This window comes from Apteryx mantelli, chromosome 1, assembly GCF_036417845.1.
Source record: "Apteryx mantelli isolate bAptMan1 chromosome 1, bAptMan1.hap1, whole genome shotgun sequence".
Classification (NCBI taxonomy): Eukaryota; Metazoa; Chordata; class Aves; order Apterygiformes; family Apterygidae; genus Apteryx; species Apteryx mantelli.
This window is the reverse complement of record NC_089978.1, coordinates 38,701,608-38,722,653: the sequence shown is the minus strand read 5'-3', so window position 1 is coordinate 38,722,653 and position 21,046 is coordinate 38,701,608. Positions and strand designations below refer to the sequence as shown.

Sequence of the window (21,046 nt, the reverse complement as noted above, 5' to 3'; positions counted from 1 at the left end):
TTTGCAGTTTTTATCATAGAGAAAATATCAGCCCTTTTTAGGACTACCTAGCCAAAAATGGCACATTGTTAGCATCACATAATATGATCTGACACATTACATGTGCATTTCTACTGTAAGTAAAATATTCCTTTAAAGGTGTTATGAAGCTGGTACTTTCTGAAATGATCATAGAGGTGCAGTATGAATTTTATGTAACTCAGCAAAAAAAAAAAAAAAAGTTTTATTCCTCTTTAAATTAGAAAGAGCAATTTTGGATAAATGCGTAGACCAAAGGAGGTTGCTTTTCTGTGAACTTTGCTTTCAACAATAAAATATCATATGGATGAGAGACAGAACCCTCAGTTCAAATCAAACTACCTAAGCACTGCAGACCCAGATAGTAGAAAAGAACTGCTAGTATTCAGTACTGCACATACATTCAATAGCCCTTTCCATTGGCCACAGACTACAGATGTGCTAGAGAAATCTTATTACAGCATCAAATAAACTTAATTCCACCTGTGTTTCTGTTTCTCTTGGTTTGTACATTTGACTCAGAGCTTTTAAGGTTATTTGGACTGTGTTGCTACCCAGCGATCATGTGCAATGTGCAACCTAAATTGCAGTTTTCATATAAAAACTGAATTCGTTTGTTCAGTTTTCTTATAAAAACTTCATTTGTTTGTTCAAGCTAAAATGGGGTCAGATGGTAAAATTCTGTATGAGGAATGTAATTCAAAGCTCTGAAAAATAATTAAGTTGAAAAATACTCTAGAAAAATCCACAGTGCACGTCTCTGTTATGTTTAAACAGCTACTGCAACTACACAGTAATATATATTATTTATACATGTATATTATTATTTATATATGTACATCATATATGCAGAACTATACATTAACTGCATACTAAAAAAACATACTAAAAAAAACACAAAAACACACTTCATCTTTTGAAATACTGTCTTTAACCAGAATACTGTTGTATACAGTATACATATAATAGATTGCAACAACTTTTACCTCAGAATTACTACATTTTTCCAAAACTGGCTTTATGATGGAAATAGATTTCTATATAACCCCCCCACCCCATGAATTGTTCTCAGAGTTGTAGTTTGAAAACAGATGTATGTTTTTAAAGCTTTCAATTTTCCATAGTCATGTGATACAGATTTAGACAGATTAAAAAATCAGTCTTCAGGATCATCAGTTAATGATGTCTTATTTGTGTATGTGCGTGCACACACATATAAACACACATGTACTATATATACAAATACACTACAGGAAATATTAAAAGACTATGGAAACTTTACTAACATTAACATCCCCACTGATTTACATGAGATAGTTCATGTACATAAAGCTAGCAGAATTTGGTCCTAAATTTTACAAAATACACTTACATATCTTAAATGAAGTGTTTTTTCATACCACAGTATGACTTGGTTATACTGGGCACAGGCTCCTCTCCATTCTGTGTTGCAGAGGGCAGCAGATGGAATTAAATGTAGCTTGGCACACTGTATGGGGCAGCTATGGAGCAATATTTTTTAGTACCACATAGGCACTACCAATTCCATATATATTAGAGATGAAACACAAAAACAGCATGTCACCTTCAGGAAAGGTAGCAGTCAGGGAATATCTGTTATACATGCAGTGTTCCCTGTAGATAGAACTAAAACAAGATGAAATACGGAATCAAAAGTTCCCTATGCACTGAGGTGCATTAAGTCCTGTTCATACCATATGAAGCCCACTTGGGGAAGGGAGGTTATTTAAGTGCAGCAGCTGGGATAAGAGAAAGCAGCAGCGGGAATTGGAAACCAGCTGTTCTCCATTCTGGAAATAAGGATGGGCAGTAGGGGCAAAGGCTGGTGCGGTGAGTGTATATATCACTGATCTACAGGAATGAGATGAAGTTTCACTGAGTAATAATTAGTTAATCATGTTGCAGCTCTGTGTCTAAGCAAAATCCTCTTTAGATGTTAAGTACTGGTATGATATACCATGGATTCTTGTTATGAAGCCCTACATAATCCCCATTTCCTGAAATTCTCCAACATGGTTATCTCTTCCCATAAAAGAAGATGTTCACAGACAAAAGGCTGTAGAAGAGGTCAGTATAAATATTCCCTTTCAGTACATTTTTACTCAGGACTGGACAGTACAGCTCATCATCACTTTTAATTATAGCATCATAAAACGCAGGGCTTGAGTGGCTCCTCTGTCCTCTGGTAGGTTAAAATAGACTAGATTATCACAGACAGACAAGTATTTAAACTGTTCTTAAAAAAAAAAAAAAAAACACTACATGGAAGGGGATTCTGTAACTTATATCGGTACCTTGTTTCAGGGCTTAGCTATTTTCATAGAAAAGTTTTTCCTCATAGTTAACCTAAATAGCTCTCCCTGCAAATTAAACATGTACTTCATGCTCTACTCACCACACATATATAAAGAAAAAAAAGCAATCACCATCCTATTTATAACAACTTTGCATACACACAAAGACTTTTATTATGTTTCCCCTCAGTCTTTGTTCTTTTAAACAAATATAAATTCTAAACAAACACAATTCTTTCAAATTTCACCTACAGAACACGTTTCATAAACCTCTTATGTATTTTTTGCTGTTATTCTACTTCCCTGTTGATTTTGAATTTGTCTAGCTCTTCGTTAAAAATATCCCCACAATCTGAGTGCAGGGGTTATGTGACTAATTAGAGTGTGTTGTAACTCTGGCCCCATTTAAGCTACCCCACTTTCCTTCCTATGGAAACGAAGACATACGAGGAAAGTGATACAACCACAGGACTCTGACAAAGGGCCAGGAAAAGGACAGACTGGAGTTTTGTGCACAGAAATTATAAGATGCTCCTTGTCCAGAAAAACAAAATACAGTTAATATTATTCCAGCTGAAGCATTACTAGATGGAATAATTAACTCCCAACTCTTATTTAAGACACTTCTGTTGATGTGTTTTTTTCCCAGCTGGACAGAAAACCATTAATAACTAAAATTCAAGTTCAGGTTTTCAACTAACATGCATTAGCTTCACAGCAACTTCATCTGGAGAATATTCCTTCCTTTTGGTTACAAGAATGTGGCTGGAAGAATGAAATTATGTCAAAGCTTGACTAATATCTCTATTTAACATATCTCTATATTTTGTTGGTTCGATATCTAGAATATTTTGGTGATACTAAATATCCCTCTAGTATATGAATATATGCTGTAAAATTTTCATTAACAAAAGTAAGCACAGTCAGAGAACATCCATTTACAACCCAGAGAAATACATAAAGCCTGAAACAATGAAAACTATCTATTTTCTGGTTTCCTCGTTTTAAAAGTTGTTGACCTTTCTATGCCCCTACTTTTCTTTCAATTTATAAAAAGAGTCTGAAAAGAACAATTGTTAGCTGAAGATAATGATTTTGACATAGAAGCACATCATCTTACTGAGAACTGCAAGTTCTTCTCTTGCTCTTCTTGTGGGAATAAAGCAAAAAGATAGCTTATAGATTCTAAGACTTCCAAGAACAAACTGCAGTACAAAGACTGAGCTCAGCCCCAGGAAAGGCAGTTTCAAAACAGAGAATACAGAAAGCAAGTACTGAGGTTTAGACTAGTGAAAAGGGAGGGATATTCTGCTTTGTTGCCTCTAAAGCAAAGAATGAAGAAATGAGCACCAACAGCTCCAGCACCCAAATGTTACAATTTACACCCACATCTCAGACACAAGACCTATAGGTAGCAGACTGGTGATCTCAAAGTACATGTTATGCATTAATTTGCAAATAAGTATGTCAAAGAAATCATTTCTGAAATTTATTAATACTTATATCAGTCAAGTTTAAACCTTTTCAGGAAATAATTTATATATATATATATATATATATATGAAAGATCTGGTGGTGATGCTTTGTACAGCCTATGAAAACACAATACAGGGCAAAAATATAGACAAATTTCAAGAACTGATTTAAACTGTAATTATAAAATGAGATGAAATAGTGGGGGAAAAAATGAAGTTGCCTGAAAAATGTGGCATACACACCAAATGGTGCATAGATGAAGCTGAGCTGAATGTATATAATCAATTCTGTGTATCTCAATGACATTTTTTTATGTCCATAGATACAGAAAGTTCTTTCTGCATATTTTGAAAATCAGTTATAGAAATTTTCCCCCTAATTTGTGACTAAATGCATTAACTGAACATGGAATACGTTATTCACCAAACTTCACTGCTACTAGACACATGATAATAATCTGCAAAATGATGAAACATGCACCTGATTAAAAACATGATTTGGAGAAACTCAGCTCCATTTGAAAAGCAGGATAATCAGCAATAACAGGTGGCAATAATAGGCTAAGATACTCTAATGCAAGGTGTATTCACTGGCACTTCAGCTGCCAGAATGTTTGCACTGGTTTTCTATTTTGTATCAATGAAGATAGATAAGTAAGTGGTAGAGGTATTAGGCTAATCCATCCCTTCCTCATTAGGATGCCACTTCACATCCTTTTTGACTTCTTCTAGGAGAAGTCGTCTGTTTCCTTAGACTTCTCCTCCTCACCTGGATGGCTTTGCTTGGGCTCCCAAGCTGTCAGTATGAGAGCGCACCATGGAGAGAAGCCATGCATGGGAACTCTCTCATCTCTAAGGAGGATGCACCAAAACAAACCTGACACTGCTTCTAAGCACACCTGATTATCCTTTAACCTGATGTCACAAGTGAAAGGTAAAAAGTGAAGCCAAATTAAAATGGTAGACTAGTAGGCAATCTAAAAATAAAAATATAAACAAAAAGATATTCAACATATAGGCATTTCAGAGGAAAAATCTTTAATTCTCTGAGTAAATAAAATTTGGTACCTGGACAAGCTTAGTCTTTATTTTGTCCAAATCCACCATATAATTTGATCAATACATAACACAGAGCAACAGAAGTGTCATAAATCACTGGGTATTAAGGTGAGAAATATTCTGACAATCATCTGTATAACAGGCAATTGAATTGCATTCCTCTGTTTAGCTCATTAACTTAGGTTCAAAGACAGAATATTATTCTGGTCTCTCAAAAAAGGACATTACAGAACTTCGGAGGCCAGAATATTTGTATAGCTTAGCTCATCCTAACCAAGAAAGTCTGAAGAAAGTCTTATTTTTTCTAGTCTTACTTGGATGCGCTTCGAAGGAGTGTTTATTGCTACATATATTAAGACCAAGGTGCTTACAAGATTTGAATTTTTTTGGATTACTCATCTAACTAAAAGTGCAATATATTCATTTAAAAGTTAAATACCAATAGAAGTTTCAATATTCTCATTCACTACAGACTTCACAAGAAGGATGAGACCAATAACAATGCTGCTAATTTTCTTAAATTCAGAATTACTGGTTTATTGAGCAATCTACTCACAAAAGAAAAGTAGGAAGGAACTGCTGATGCTAGCCTAAATGTCATAATGAATTGTTGAAGGCACTGGAGTGCATTCAAAACTAATATGAGTATGGCTCTTTTCTTCATAAAAGTCTACAATTCTACAGAAGTTTTCAGTCATAAATTAAAACTCCCAGTATAATAATGAGGCCAAAAAAATCAAATATCTCCAGGCTTCTGGAGATATTTGTCTGGAGACAAATTTGGTCAAGTAGAACGAGTTGACAGAACAGATAAGTTAGTTTAGATCCCTGCTAGTCTTCATCTAAGATCACACATGCGCTTCCATAAAGCACAGAAGTCAAAAAAAAAGGAGGGAGAAAATACATGGAAAAGAATGAACAAAGGGGAAAAATCTAATTTCTTGTGGGCTTTGTCTGACTGCTTCCAGAATTTGCAGCTCCAGGAACAGATACTAAGATAGAATAAGGCAAGGAAATACACTCTTAATAGAAGTAAGTTGCTATTGTACTTGGTCCGGATAACACTTAATTAGAAAAAAGTGAAGAATGGGGATTGTGAGTGCAAGTCCTGACATACAACAGCAAGGTAGTGTCTTACCTGACCATGTTAGGGGCAACCGAGTTGGAATGGATGATAGTCTTGGACATAAAGATTCCTAGGTGGTGTCAGAACAAGTGGTGCAGTCTGACAGCTATTCACGTTCTGGGCACAGAGAGAAAGTGATGGGAGATGGTCTGCCCAAGGGAAAAAAAAACTATGGGATAAAGCAGTGTTGAACAAAATATTTCACAGATTGCATCGGCTCTGGGGAGACTCCCCGCCTCAATCAGTCTCTCAGTAGAGGCCGTCACCAACTCTGAGAACTTTGAAAGGACATATTTCTCCGCAATCTTCATGTTTCATTTTCTCATTAAACTGATGTGCTTATAAAAGAACCCATCATCCCCAATGGCATGGAAAGCATTGGTGATCATGTCAGGCAGCAGAAATTTGTTTGATGAACTTTCTGCACTGATCAGTCTAGACTGATTCTCACTCTGTTAAACAGAATGGATTTTAATTATCCTAAAGATCTCAAGAATTATAGCAAGAAAAGCAATGGATAGTTCAGAAAACTTCTTGGTAAAAAATTCGGATAATTTCTACTCTGCTGTTGATGGATAATGCAGGATAGTTGATTTCAAGCATCTAATATCATTCGTGTTTAGAAACTGAGAATATAAACATACAAGTTACTGGAGACTCATTCTGTGAATGTGTTCTGTGGACAAACTCAAGAGTTAACAGTGTTCATAGAGATGTTAGAATATTGATGCAGTTCTTATTTCTTAAACTGTTGCATGCAGGACTGTGTCAATTGTGATGCACATGTATTTTTGTCATGATGATGAAGAAAGGGGTATTGTATTTTTCAGTGGTATTTAGTGTGTCTTATTTTTTCCTGAAGATTCATTTCAATCCTTTTATACTAGTTATCTATATCTTAGTTTAAAACTGTGCTTTTCTACAGAGAAACCTGTTGGGGAAGGCTGGTGTCTTAGTGGAGTCTCTGACACCAATGCTGAAGGGTTTTCTTTTACTCTTTTCTACAAGGAGGCACCTCCGTATTTTCCTTTATTCTCAGGATCTGTGCTACTGTTAATTAGCAACAGCACATGCAGAAATGTCCCCTCTATAGGATGCAAGTGTGGATGGTAAGCAAACCTTTCAAAGCAAGATGCCACGTGTAGTGATAAAGCAAAAACTAAACAATGAAGCTACTGAATTCAGCTCTTGGATATTTCTGACAATGACAGGAAAATGTAACCTTATGTTAAAAAAAGAAAACAGACGGCACAAAACAAAAGAAAAAGGAAGTAAAAATCCCTGGGGAAATCTAACGCAGACAACGATTTACAAATAACTACAAAAAACCCTCCATCTCTATGTAATACAATAAAGTGAACTTATTCAGGATTCACTAAGTATAGAGTGCACATCTCGCTGTTGTACTACTCATTTGTAGATATCATTTATGGCTTACAATATCATTTTCCGCTCTGGATATCTTTTCAAGAAATACAAATTATTGCTGTTGCACTTAAACCACAGCAAATAAAAAGATTATTCTGTTATCTAAATATACAGTGTGAATACTATATGCTGTTTCAGGTGGAACAAATAATAGGAAATTTTAGGTTACCTGACAGAGGTAATCAAAACTATTAATTCTTGTAATACTTGTAAGAAGTAGGGCAATCTCAAACTGTGCTAACTAATGATGGGGTTAAAGTCTCAGCAACACAATAAAAAAGAAAAGAGAGATAAACAAAACAAATTTAGCTAAAACCATTCTATTGAAAGAGTAGCAGGCATATGGAAGAAGCTGCTTAGTAAGACAGCTGAATCAGATAGCATAAGTAAGCTTAAGAGACAGCTAGATATTTTTTATGCAGCAAGTGGATTGGAATTTACAGCAGAAGGATATATGGTTGAGATAACTAAAAGGGGACATACTTATTTTAACACAAGACTTACTGTCCCAAAAACTTTTCAAGTCTTCCCCCCCACACACCCTTTTTCTTTCTATCAAATGCAAGTGTTGAGCTTTCATAAGCATTTTATAATCACAGCTGATTTGCAATCTTTCCCATTTGTGCTAGTGTTTAAGACCAGCACAAGACAAAATTTGCTCTCTGGAGGTTTCTTCCTTGCAACCAAACCTTTTAATAGCAGACTTATTTTAATAGCAGACGCTTCTCTCTCCACAGTTTTTACTGTTTTAATGCAAATCATAAAATGGATTTGGTTGCCTCCCCTCCCAGGCTGAAATCAGAAGATGTCTTGTCTACAAGAAATTCTTTTTTCATAAAATTTTCTGCTTTTCTATTGCGTGTGCAGCTGCTGTAGTGCTACAGACAATTTTTGACTCTCACTTAATTTTCAAGTTGTCTAGACTCAAGTTGATCAAAACTGTAGTTATAAATAATGCCAACATTCTTATTACTGCCATGGGTAGAACTGGACTGGTGACAATAGTTTGGAATTACATACAGAAGATTTCAAACTCAGACTAAACTCACTTTTTAATTTAGGAATCTGAATTCAAGATCCTGACTCCACAGTTACATCCTGATCATTTTTCAAAAATGTCAGAAGATCCACTATCCTCTAATAACTATCACCTTTCTAACAACAAAAGTTGCAGTATTTTAAATACCTTTAAACAACAACGATCAGTCCTGCAACTTTGCTACAAAATAATGAGTTCCTGTCCTTGAGCACAACCCAGAATGATGACAGAACCAGAGCTTCTGATATTGCTTCAAGCACTGCTATAGACTATTGTTTCTGGCAAGTTGTCCATCTCCTTTTCCTGGAAACTATTTTTTCTCTAAAGAAAATGCAATCCTTTTTCTATCCTAATCACACACATTATGTTTCTCAACCTCCTTCAGCCTGGCTTATTAACAGAGAAAGCAAATTTGTTTATCTGCTTTTAAAAGAGAAAAGTTACGTTGGGCTGCAGATCCCTAATCAGGCAAGCAATTGCTGATTTCATTGTGAACACCACATTGCACCACATTCATTATTGCAATGATCTGTAACCCCATAAGGCGCTCACTGCAGGCTCTGTTTTCATAATACACCAATGGTCTTAACACACACTTGAGATGGAAGATTCATAAAACTAAACAAATGGATATCATTACCATTTATAATTACATTTTTTGGGGGAAAAAAGTTTATCTCCCTATACTTATTCTTGATTTTTTTTTCAGTAAAAAAAATCACATAAGCACCTGCTGCTGCAGTTCAGTGGCTGACAGTACTTAACATTCACAGTTCAATATATGTATAATAAGAATCTGAGGAATTAATATGAGCCAATTGCATCAGTTATTTTTTGATGAATAGGACCCCTCACCCGGATATGATGACAAGTGCAAACCTCCAAATAGCTCTTTGCATTATAATGAAAATAAGCAATAGGAATGGTTGACTTGATCTGCTTACTAATGTTTTTACATTTTGACCAGTACCAGGCTTGTTGCCATTGCACAAACTGCAATACTATGAACTCCGGCTACAAGCCTCTTCTGTAAAAAAACACATCTGTTTTATTTGGAGTAGTAAACAATTGTCCTAATCACAACTTTTAGAATTCTAGAATTCCTTGCTTTTCATGCAAGCATGTATAAATCCAGAGATTTTGTAATTTTCTTATAAAAAAACTGAGAAACTTAGATCCACAAACAGTTTCTTAAAAAAAAAAAAAAAAAAAAGAGTCCAGTATGGCATCTTTGTACAGATCAATGTCCAATTATAAGCAGAGAGTGGCTGTGGCAAAATGTCAGGAAAAAATAATCTTTCTGGCATTTATTAGTTGGAAAACAAGGTCATACGTGAAGTCAACCCTCCAACATATACAGAATAAATTATGCTGCAACATTCTAAATATTCTGCCCAGCAAAAAATATATTTCAGTAGTAACATGATCAGAAAAATGAAATAGAGCATGCATTTCCTGATGATTGTACTACCAACCAGACCAGGCTAGAAGCAAAATCTAGTTCCAACCTATTAACAATTAATAAAAAGCTTATAAAGTATTTTTGCTTAATTATAAATATAGCTTCTCATTAAGGCTGACTGACTTAATCTTTTTTTTAACTGCCTTTAACACTGAATCATCTTCCACACAGCAAGTGAAAATAATAGCAAATATACAAAACAATTCAAAATAATTCAGTGGTGCACTTCCTTATGGCTTGTAGTCTAGAAACAAAACACACAAACAAACACAATGCTAGAGTGTTCAGTTTTTCTGGAGCTTTTAAGAAATGTGCTTCTTTTGAAATAAAAGATCTCATAATTAATTAACACATCTGGAAAAAAAACGAATTGGACACAGACTTTGAGGAAAGAAACATGCTTATTTGGTAGAATGAATGCTTGTAGAGAGCACTGTCATTGTCCTGATATAAGCCATTTTAACTGTTTTACAGACGCTTATTTTTGATTCCTTCATAGGGTGTGAATGAAATTATACTGAAAATCAGATTATGTTATTATCTGACACTTCTCACACTACTGTTAATCGTGAAATCAACATTACAAATTGCCGTGAAATGAAAACATCTCCTATCCATTTTTACCTTTGTCTGATATCCCAAGTCTCGTCTCTTTTCCTCTTCTCCAAACTACGTGAGGAATGGAAATGACTGGCATTCTTTTATCTGTTGCAGTCGTGTCTAGTTTGAATTTTCAAATCAAGCTTTGGCAGAAGGACTGTATATAATATATTACAGGCAATGCCAGTGAAGATAAAGTATATTCTAATCATTTTAGAAAAGTACTATTTTTTTTCCTTTTTTTTAATCTATTTTGGATTAAAAAAAAGGATACTTGAAGTTTCATTTCATGTTCTTTCTGAAAGATACTGAATGTTCCTTGCTCTGGGCTAGCTGCAAGATTTACTGTTTTCTCTGATAGTATTATCAGAGGGCTATTCCACCCTGATAAACTGCCACTGTAATACTAATAGGTTTATAATGACTGCTTAAACTTTACACTCTGTAAGCATGGGAGGCTTCACTCACCTTGGTCAAGTGGCTGGCTTTTAGTTGAAGCAGTTTTCATCTTGAGTGCCTCCCTAACAGACATGTCACAGCAGGAGCCTTTGTTAGTGTCTTGGTCACTGTCAGCCTGATCACTGTCCCCATGCCCGCTGTCCCTCAAGCTGGCTCTTTCTGGATCCTTGAAAGTGGAGCTACTGAAATACATATTAAAAAAAAAAAAAAAAGAAAGAAAAAGAATAAAGAAAAAGAAAAAAAGAAAAAAGAAAGATAGAGTTGTATTTACTTGTTCTAAGTTGAATTGTACTCTCTGGCAAAGCAATTTTGACAAGAATGCAAATGGGGAAGCCGAGAAAGTTATTTAATAGGCCTTACCTTTGAACAAACTGCTGCCTGCTGCCCATGTAATTGGGCTCTGCGGGAAAATTGTCTGTCTGTGAAAGAGAAGGAAAAAAATACGTATAGTTGTACACTGGACAAATCTCCTGCAGAGCAACAAGATTTCCTAGAGGAGAAATGATTAATAATTCAAAAATTCCCTTAATCTTCAGATTTGTACATTTTAATTAAATTGGAAAATGCTGGCATGTAATTATGTGCTCAGAACAATTAAATGATTCCGGTCCACAAATTACCTGCTAAAGTAAACAATGAGGCTCCAGTAAGTGGCATTCTCTGTTAGCAACCTGACAGATGACACTGTTTATGTTTTTTCATTAGTTAGATATTAAGACTGATGGTTATTGAAAATGAGAGAAAAAAATTACTTTTGCATATTACAAAAGTGAATTATTCAATAATACTAATTTTTAATCATAATTACATCATCTGCTGGGATTCTGAGGCCCTTACTGCCGTAATACAGTTTCATATATTATTATAATATTTTTGAATTGCAAAAACAACAACAACAAAATTAAGAATGTTTGTGGCTTATTAGCTCTTTTTTTTAAATGCTACTGGAAAAGTGTAAGTGTTAAAATATTTGTTTTTTTCTCTCTTTAATTTTCATCAGTATTAATAGCTGTATCTGAACAATGCAAACCACATACAAACAAGAACATTAAATGATTGTTATAGACAAGTAGTTTTTAAAAAGAAGATACTTATATTAATTCTGTCATGAGTGTATTTTTAGCAGCATGAGCTAAGTAACTGTAGAGGCAGAAGTATTTACAGCATCCAGACCAACATGGAGTTCTGCCAAAGGGAACTGAATTCCCCTTGTGTCATCAGCTAAAGTTCTTTTGGGAGAAAGAGAGACTGAATCTTTCACAAAACTCCATATACTGTACATTCATACACGTCACTTCTTGCAGCTGACCTAGTGACAGAGCTTCTACTGTTTTCTGCATCACTTCATATCACGCCATTATGCTTCGCAGCAGCTCTGAGTTTTGCAACAGCACCTAGCATGTAAGTCGCAGTAACAGAGGCAACACTCAATTAATGGAGCAGAAGGTCCAAGGTAAGGTTTAATGTTGCACAACAAGTGTTTACATAAATGACTGGTCTCTTAGATATCTGTTTTCCCTGCCACTCCCAACTTCATTTTTTAGCTTTGGTTTGTTTGTTTGTTTGTTTGTTGTTTGTTTTAATAGGCAGATAGTAATTGGAAATATTTACTACTAATTGCATGGTTAGACTATTGGAGCTTGGAAAAGGTGTATGAAGTTACATCTGAAATTTAATACTCAGTGCTGATCGCAAAGGAAAATAGGTAGCTACCTGCCATTCTTAACATATATACAAAATAGACTTGTTTATATACCATGGATAACTTGTGTAATATAGGAAAGGGTCAGAAGATAAATAATTATCTTCTATTCTGCATTTATGAAGTGTATTTGCACTGTGCTTTCTTCTTACTGCTGGTTAAATCTTTTGGCACAAAATTAGAATTATAACACACTTTGTGTTTCATTTTGAAGCAGATTCTAATTTAAGCTGTGCAGTTCACGTCATTGTATAACTCATTACAAAAAAAACCCCTGATATTTCATCTGTGAGATTTCTTTTTATGATAAACTGTATGACAGAATTGGATTTTTACTCTTCTGTTTTTTACATTGGCATAAAACACCTATGCTTGGGATTCTAAATGATATTTTATCAGATCAAAATTGCACATAATTTTGAAATCTGAGTATTTATGCATAACTAGAGACTTGGATCTGAGCAGGATTAAAAGGTGAGGGCATAACAAATTCTTAAATAGTGCCTAAGAAAAGCAAACAACGCTCTAGATTACAGAAGGAGAATTCTGGAGATAAGGGTCTTCAAACCCAATATTTTGCCACTGCTTTTCCAAGTCAGCTTTCCAGAAGTATTCATAATTTCATCTATAGATATGCAAAAATAAATACTTCAGCATTCTTATAATACATGCAGTCACTTAAATGTGACACATCATACCACATATTTCAGAAGCACCCCATATTCTTTCTCTGTCTCAAATTATAAACTAGTATTGCTGCTGTATGCAGTGAATCCACAGCTTTTAAACATACAATCTATACAATACCCAAAAGCCACCATACTTTTCAACCCATATAAACCTATATGATGACAGAACTCACTTCTGTTGTCTAGGTTCTATTATCTCACTGCAGCTGCCCAGGAAAACTAACCTCATGCTTTTACTTACGTAAGTAAGAAATCTGCCTCCTCCTAAAAGCAACTACCTCTAGAATCATTGTTTCCATTCTCTGTGTCATTGTCAGGCAAAATGCCTGTTTTTTCATCAATTTTCTGCCATCTAATTAGGAGACCTAAGTCTGACTTTTGCCCTGGAAATAGTTATAGCACCTCCTTAAAATATACTTCTATTATATGGTTTGCTAATGACTTCTCTGTCAGCTGGACTGCGGTGAGCACTGGCCACACTTTTCATTTCCACTTTGCCATAGCAATAAAAACATCTGGCACACCCTGGACTATTAAAGATTTACATTCTAAAATAGAAATTGTAAGAGAGTCTTAGTTGCAGTCCTAACAATGGGAGCTGCTTCTGAGAAATTCTGTATTCAATGGTAATTATTAATGGCCTTTAACTCAATAATAATTGGACCAATTTTCTTCATATTGTATTTTGCAGCAAAACAAACAGTTGGGTGCCATCTTACAGTGAGTTCATTGCTACAAAAGAACAAATGTAAATACTTGATAACTACGTACAGCTGCAGAGCTCAGTGTTCTTTTCCTTCTGTTCTCAAAGCATTAAGCCTTCTCCTATGAACTATGAAAATATCATGTTTGTGATCAGCAGTAACCAGGCACTCTGAGATCTAGGCAGCAGAGAGACAATTGCTTCATTTATAATAATATATGTATAAAAATGGGGATAATAAACAAACATTTAATTTTAAGGCTAGGCAGTTTAGAAAGGCAAGCATCTGATTCTCAATGGATTACAGAGATATATGAATATCTAACTCCCTTAAACTCTTTCTTTTTTCTTTTTTTTCTTTTTTTTTCCATCTCAGTTGAAGTGAGAGGTCATATACTTAATTTTTTTACACTTTAACATGTATGGAAGTGATGTTACACATTTCAGCTCATTCATTAATTGTATCTCTTTTCCCTACATAACTGTAATTCTACGAAATGAGTGCTAGTTTAAACACTTATCAACAACAAATAAACTCTTTGTTCTCCGAGAATCCAGCCGTTTCCAGGAAATCAGAACCATGTCTCTATGTTCGTCTACAGTATGAATGTCTATACTCTACGCTAAATTAAGAAAGCTCTTACATGTAACAGATTCACCTATCCAGTTTTAAGGTGGGTTTCAGTTCACCTACACATAGCCATCTAAGTTATTTACCTACTGAAAGCTAATCAGCTACGTGCCCTTGGTAAGCACTGGAGACATAGGTGCCTACAGACGATTCATTATACTACAGGCATCTATCTTTAGGTATGCACTGCTCTCTGCAGATGATTTTCTCTGCCCAGTAACTAGGGGGGGGGGGGAATCTAGATGACCAGCAAGATGCTCAATTTAATGGCTAAAATTAAGTGAGATGCACCCTACCATAACTGAATTACACGGGGAACTATCATCACTTGAGAAATAACCAGAAATTACTCAAATGTCAACACTATTACCATCCTGAAGAACAAAACAAAACAACACTCCCCCCAAAGAAAACCCCCAGAAACAGTCCAGCTCTAGAAGTCATTGGAGTTCATTGGTAAAAGACATATTTTCTGTCTCTGTGATTCAAACTTGAGGGCTGGAATGGGAATTAGGTCAACCCTGATTAAGACACAAGTTCTTTAGAAGTAAGAAAACATACTGAAACAAATGGGTCCCTAAAACAAAAGCAAAAGTTGAATAGGAATTGTCTACTGCCCAAAGGTGGAGAATTTCACAAGGCTTCTCCTTCCAGGACTTCCTATATCAAGAAAGCAGTCTGTTAAAATTTAGAAGTTCCTCACTCCTTTTTTTTTTTTCTTTAATTAAAGTCATAGTTACACTGTAATTTTGAAGACTGATAGCCACCTTTAGTTTGTTTCACACAGTTTGAATAGATTTACAGGAAAATAATAAAACAAACAAGTTTCAATTCAATAACTCTCTTTTCTGTGGAAAGTAATTCTGAAAATCAACATGACTGCAAAAAGAGAGAAAGAGAGAGAGGGAGATGGAGAGACGGAAATGCAGTATTTAAGTATTCTTGACAAATTATGCCCAGAAATAATTGTCATATTAGGAAAAGATGTATTCTAAAATGTAGGGGAAAAAAGGACTTAAACATTAATCAGATTTATGAATATTAGGCTACTAGAATATTCATAATTTTTTCTCAGAATTACAAGAACAAGTATCACATTTTCAGAAACGATTCAATGCAACTCTATTTTATGTAGCTGTTCATACCTGAAACTATAATAAAGCAAAATGTCTTTGCTGACTTTTAACTTCTTTTTAATTAAACATAAATGGAGAAAATGAAATGAAACATCTCTCCCCTTTATCAGACTGCCACTTAATATCTAACTCAAGCATCTTCTGTGTCTTTTCTTGAAAAGCCTAATTCCAAGTATTCACCCTTCCCCCATGAAACAAAGAACATATATAATGGCAATCACTTTTCAAGACAAAAGAATTGTATTCTGCCAAATCTAGTTTTGAAAGAGCAGACAATTGTCTTGATTTTGTTAGGAACAGTTTGTGTTCAACATGGTCCAATTTTTCACAAAAGACTGCTCAGTATAAGACTGCTAGTGAGTGTATTTACTTAGCTTGAAGAAGTCGTTTTTGACTTCACCAGACTTTTTCCATTAAGAAAGGGTATTTGACCAACAGCAAAAAAAAGAGCTGGACATAAATTACTAATAAAGTATTCTGCCTATTCGGAGTGCAAAATTTAATAGGTTGTTTTAACAAATCTAGAATGACGATCCTAATATGTGCTGTCCACTCTTTTTCTTATGAAACTGTCTTTGAGACATATTTTATATGACGTACATATTTGGGAAGTTTCACACTTCCTACAAAATATGTATTTTGGTGTTACAAGATTCACAGTGTGTTTACATGAATTTCTTACATGATACATAACATTTTTCAAAAGCACGTTAAAAACACAGGGCTACAAAAAACAGTAGGATGCACAAGGCAATCACCAGCCTGCTGTACTCTCTTGCAGGATGCTCCTGGCTCACGTTTCCTTTCTCCTGCATGAGGAAAGCAGAACTACAGGGGAAAAAGGTTGTGAGCTGTTCAGTCAAATCCACAGAGCAACTTCTGAAAACTGAGACTCAGGGAACAGAATCTGAGGTTCTTTCCTGTAGCTGCAGAAATGAAGATTCTCCCCAAATAGATGCCTAGTTCATGTACTACTTTTTGTTAGCAAGTACCATGATTCATTACTGATTTATTACTTAAGTATTCATTTCAAGGTATTGCAGTAATATATTTCAGTTGTATTTATACTATTGACTTACTAAAAACAATTATTTTCCATTTTTTTTCCAAGAGTTTACTCTGCAGTGCACACGGTACAAAAGAAGACAGAATCCTACTCTGCAGGGATTTAATACAGTACAAGGATTAGAAGGCATAGGGACCAGTCAAGCTTCCTCTCACTTCACCAATGGTTGCACTGAGCCTGAAGGCTGAAGAAGCTAGAAAGGTCACTTTGGTGCGCCATATGTTTTTATGTGGCCCTGGTAAAAAAGGAGGCTTGAAAGTTGATCTAAAGATGTGGAGAGACCAGATCCTGACCAGATTCTTTTATAGGAAATAAAAGATTGAAGCCTTTCAGGAACAATTTCCCTCCAGCCTAACAAAACCCTTCAACTCCTTTGCCAGAGCAGATGCAGGATGTGTATGTGCAGACTTCTTTCTCTAAAAAACATGGGACTAGGAAAAAGTGTGGAAGCTGAAAGCAAATCCCCCTCCTACTGAAAAGAGAATTGAGATTTCCCAGACCTAATTGCTGTTTGTTTCACAATGGAGACTTTTTATTTAGCAGTTTTCTGAGCCTTGGTTTGATTTGCACTGGAGAAACATGAAATATAAGTATCTAATGAAAATGAACACTGTCTGGGAGGGGAATGTGGAAGGTAAGAAAATATGTGTGTAATTGTAATATGACCTGTTGAGATTAACTACTTTTTGGAAAAGGTGCAAGATCAGAACACAGAAAGAGGTGCCAAATATCACACCATATAAAGAGCTCTAGTTGAAAGTACAATAGCTCTGCTTCTGCTATCACAGTGTCAATAAATAAACATAATGAAATTCATGACACATTATTGCATTGCTCTGTATTGCCTCTATTCATTTAAAAAAGATGAACACATTTAAAATAATTCACAACTTGTCAAATGCCTGCGAGCACTGCAGTTAGACTGGTGCTTTAAGAGGGATTTGTGAAGATCTTACAAGAGAGCTTGATTCGACTTATATCAAAGTTAAGATGGAAGTATGGAAAAACAGAACAATAACTCCTTCACTTGATCCTACCACTACAGTTGCATCCAATATATTTACACTGTTCACCAATGATACGTACTTACTGAAGCTACATTGTCAATAAAAACCACATTAAGAACCTTTTGAAAGAACTTCCCTGTCAATTAGACTGCAGATACATTCTATCCCTCCAGTTTTCCTGTCAATTTAATATAGTGGATCATATTAACAGTACTGGCTTGTCAATAAGGCAAATCCAAATCCTATTAATGGAGTTATATTGCCAATATAATCGGCTTCCTATTTATTGAGCTCCCCAGTATTTGGGAAAGCTGTGAAATGGGATTATAAGGTTAGATTACATACATCTGTCTCTATATTATATAAATATTTCAGGAATTGTTTCTTACTGTATGAAAAAAAACACGTTTAATCATTTTTTTCCCATTACGTAAACTTCATACAACAGAACAGTATAACAGTTTACCATCTCTAAGAGAACACTGAATCATTCTCATTTATCATATTATGTTTTTTACTTGTTCTAAGTAACTCTGTAATTTTATAAGACAGTCTACTTGTGTGCCACATACACAGGAGAAGTGCTAAGGGATGTATACACCCCATCCCACCGGCATGAGATAACATCTGCGTCAGAAAAAATAAAATAAAAGAAGTAAAACAAATTTTAGGAACAAAATACAAAGTACTCCACAATTTCAATGCTTATTTAGTCCTTTTATCGTCCTGTGTAATCTTGGTGTAATTGAAGGTTGTAAGTATAATTTTAGTGTAACAGAGACCCCTAGAAATAATTAATAAAAGGTAGTAGTTCGTGCATAAAAAACAGTAAAAGTTCAGCAAGCCTTCTATTTAATAGAAGCCTTAATGAAGTTGAACATTAGTTGCTTTTAACCACATTCAATATTAAATAACTACTTGACTGGATTAGCAGAGTATACAACAGATCATTAAACCTGATTATATTAAAAAAAAAAAAAACTTTTGCTAAAAAAAAGAAACAAGAAAAAAAGTAATTGCATTAAAATGTACTGGGCATTCTCTTATCAAATTAACTCTCTGGGTCTAACTTGAAAATATGGATTTAAAAACCATGGTCCAAAATGACAGTTAAAGGTCAATGAATCATGTTGCCGATTATATTTTCTGGTAGCAGATGGGTGCAATGAAACCTAATGATTGAATTTGAAACGCTTTAATGCACCTTTTATCTATGGCTCCCACTATGCTGATTCTACCTTAGTATTCCTACCAGATATTATGTTTACTGCCTAACAGACTCAACTACAATTAGCTAACTAGAGTGAATTCTGCACCCACTTATCACAACTTCCATCTTATTCTAAGAATATCCTACTACAAACTCATAGTAATAATACATCTGGGATAGTGTCTTTGACAGCAATAGTTGCTTGATTTTTCATCCCATTTTTACAAGTAAAATATTAAGTCTAAAAGTTAAGACATAAAAATTAGATGGAGACTTAAAAAAACCCTAGAGCCTTAAAATTTAAGGAGGCAATTGAAGTACTTGTTATAATTTCAAAAATATTTTTTCTCTCTCTTTGTTTACAACCTTTTTCCGTGTGAAAACAACCTTATTTTTTCTTTTCTTTCATACACACAGGTTCCACCACACAATGGTAAGCTCCTGGCAATTTATTTTTAATTTTGAGACATATCCAAAAGCTCTTACTCAGTAGAAATTCCCAGTGAAGCCAGTAAGCATTGTAGAACTTGTCCTATTCTTATGACTGCTGGTTTTCTGAGCAACACATCACAAATGTTTTCTGAGCAGAAAAAAAGTATATAAAAGCTGCAATACTATATGATGGGGAAGAAGATCAAATGATAGCCTTTTAATGTTGACAAACTGTTTTGTATTCATATTTAATGTGGGGAAAACAGAGACACTCAATATTTTAAATCTGTTAAGTTTGTGTTAATATCCATCTACTGTGTTTACCTTATTCTGTCCAACCCATACTCTCACTAAAGGCAACAATAAAACTCCCACAAGCCATGACCTAAGGTCCACCGAAATCAATGGATGTTTTCAAATCGGTTTCTATAGCCCTTGGATCGGTCTGCTTACTTCAGTTACAGGATAAGTGAGTCTTACATTGGGTGCTACATTCCCACAGATACGTATGTTGTATGCTGTAGAAAGCTGCAAAGGAGCAAGAAAAAGATTACAATAGTGAAAGAAAATAAGAAGAATCTCTTAAACATAATATTCCTCTGTTCCTGCATATGGTCTTCTCTATGGACAGCATTTAAACAGATTCATAATGACAGTGACAGGGAAAGGTGATCAGCTAGGGAGCAAACACTGTATTAACGCAAGACTCCAGTTCTGTGTTTCTTTCCTACAGAGGGAAGAAACAGTTAGCAACAAAGATAAAGCAGGACTTGATTCTGAAGCCACACTGCCTGCATAGAAAAAACACTTAAAGAGGGACACTGAAGCTTTCTTCCTAGGTGACAGTCTGGAGAACAGAGGTAAATCCAGATCACCTCTTTTCCTTTAAAGCTGTAACCATACCCCCCACTTCTTTCTAGCAACCTTTCCTGGAAAAGTAATGATTCCTTTCAATTCCTTAGCAATTAGGGGAAAAAAAATCACAGATGCTAGAATCCACTTATTTCCTTCTGTCTAATTTCTTATTTAGGTCATGCAACTCTTTATTTCAACATTCTGTTAAAAAACTCAACAACCTCAACAAGGTATTCTATAAACATTTTGTGACAGGATACAGAGCCCTATTTTCATGCAAATACTTTGGAGTAACTCTTTCCTCTTAGAATTAGAGAAAAACACACCACTAAATATTCTGTCTAAATAATGGTTGAATTTATGGCAGAATAGTAGATCATCAAACTTTGCAGCCTCACATCTCTGTGTAAGGAGATATGCAACTGCAAAATAGTGATGAGTTGATTTATTACTTGTGACATAAGATAAATAATTTAGGCTTGTACAAATTTAGCAAGAAGTTTTGTCCCTAAATATATTTTAAAACAGCAGCAGCCATGTGCCTCCTGTGAGGTACTTCATAAAATGCAAAGTTTGATCTAATACACCGTTAATACAGTAGCAATGGTCAAGTAAGCTTGGACAGAAAAATAAG

At 34.9% G+C, this 21,046-nt stretch overlaps 1 protein-coding gene across 1 annotated transcript in view; it reads right to left on the bottom strand.

The window, feature by feature from the left end:
- Positions 1-21,046, bottom strand: part of PCDH17 (protocadherin 17) — an 86,686-nt gene that overhangs the window by 49,446 nt on the left and 16,194 nt on the right. The window contains exons 2-3 of the mRNA XM_067292600.1: positions 11,342-11,400; positions 10,991-11,163 (exon numbers count right to left, since the gene is read on the bottom strand). Of these exons, the coding sequence (XP_067148701.1) occupies positions 10,991-11,163; positions 11,342-11,400 (232 nt within the window). The remainder of the gene's footprint in view (positions 1-10,990; positions 11,164-11,341; positions 11,401-21,046) is intronic.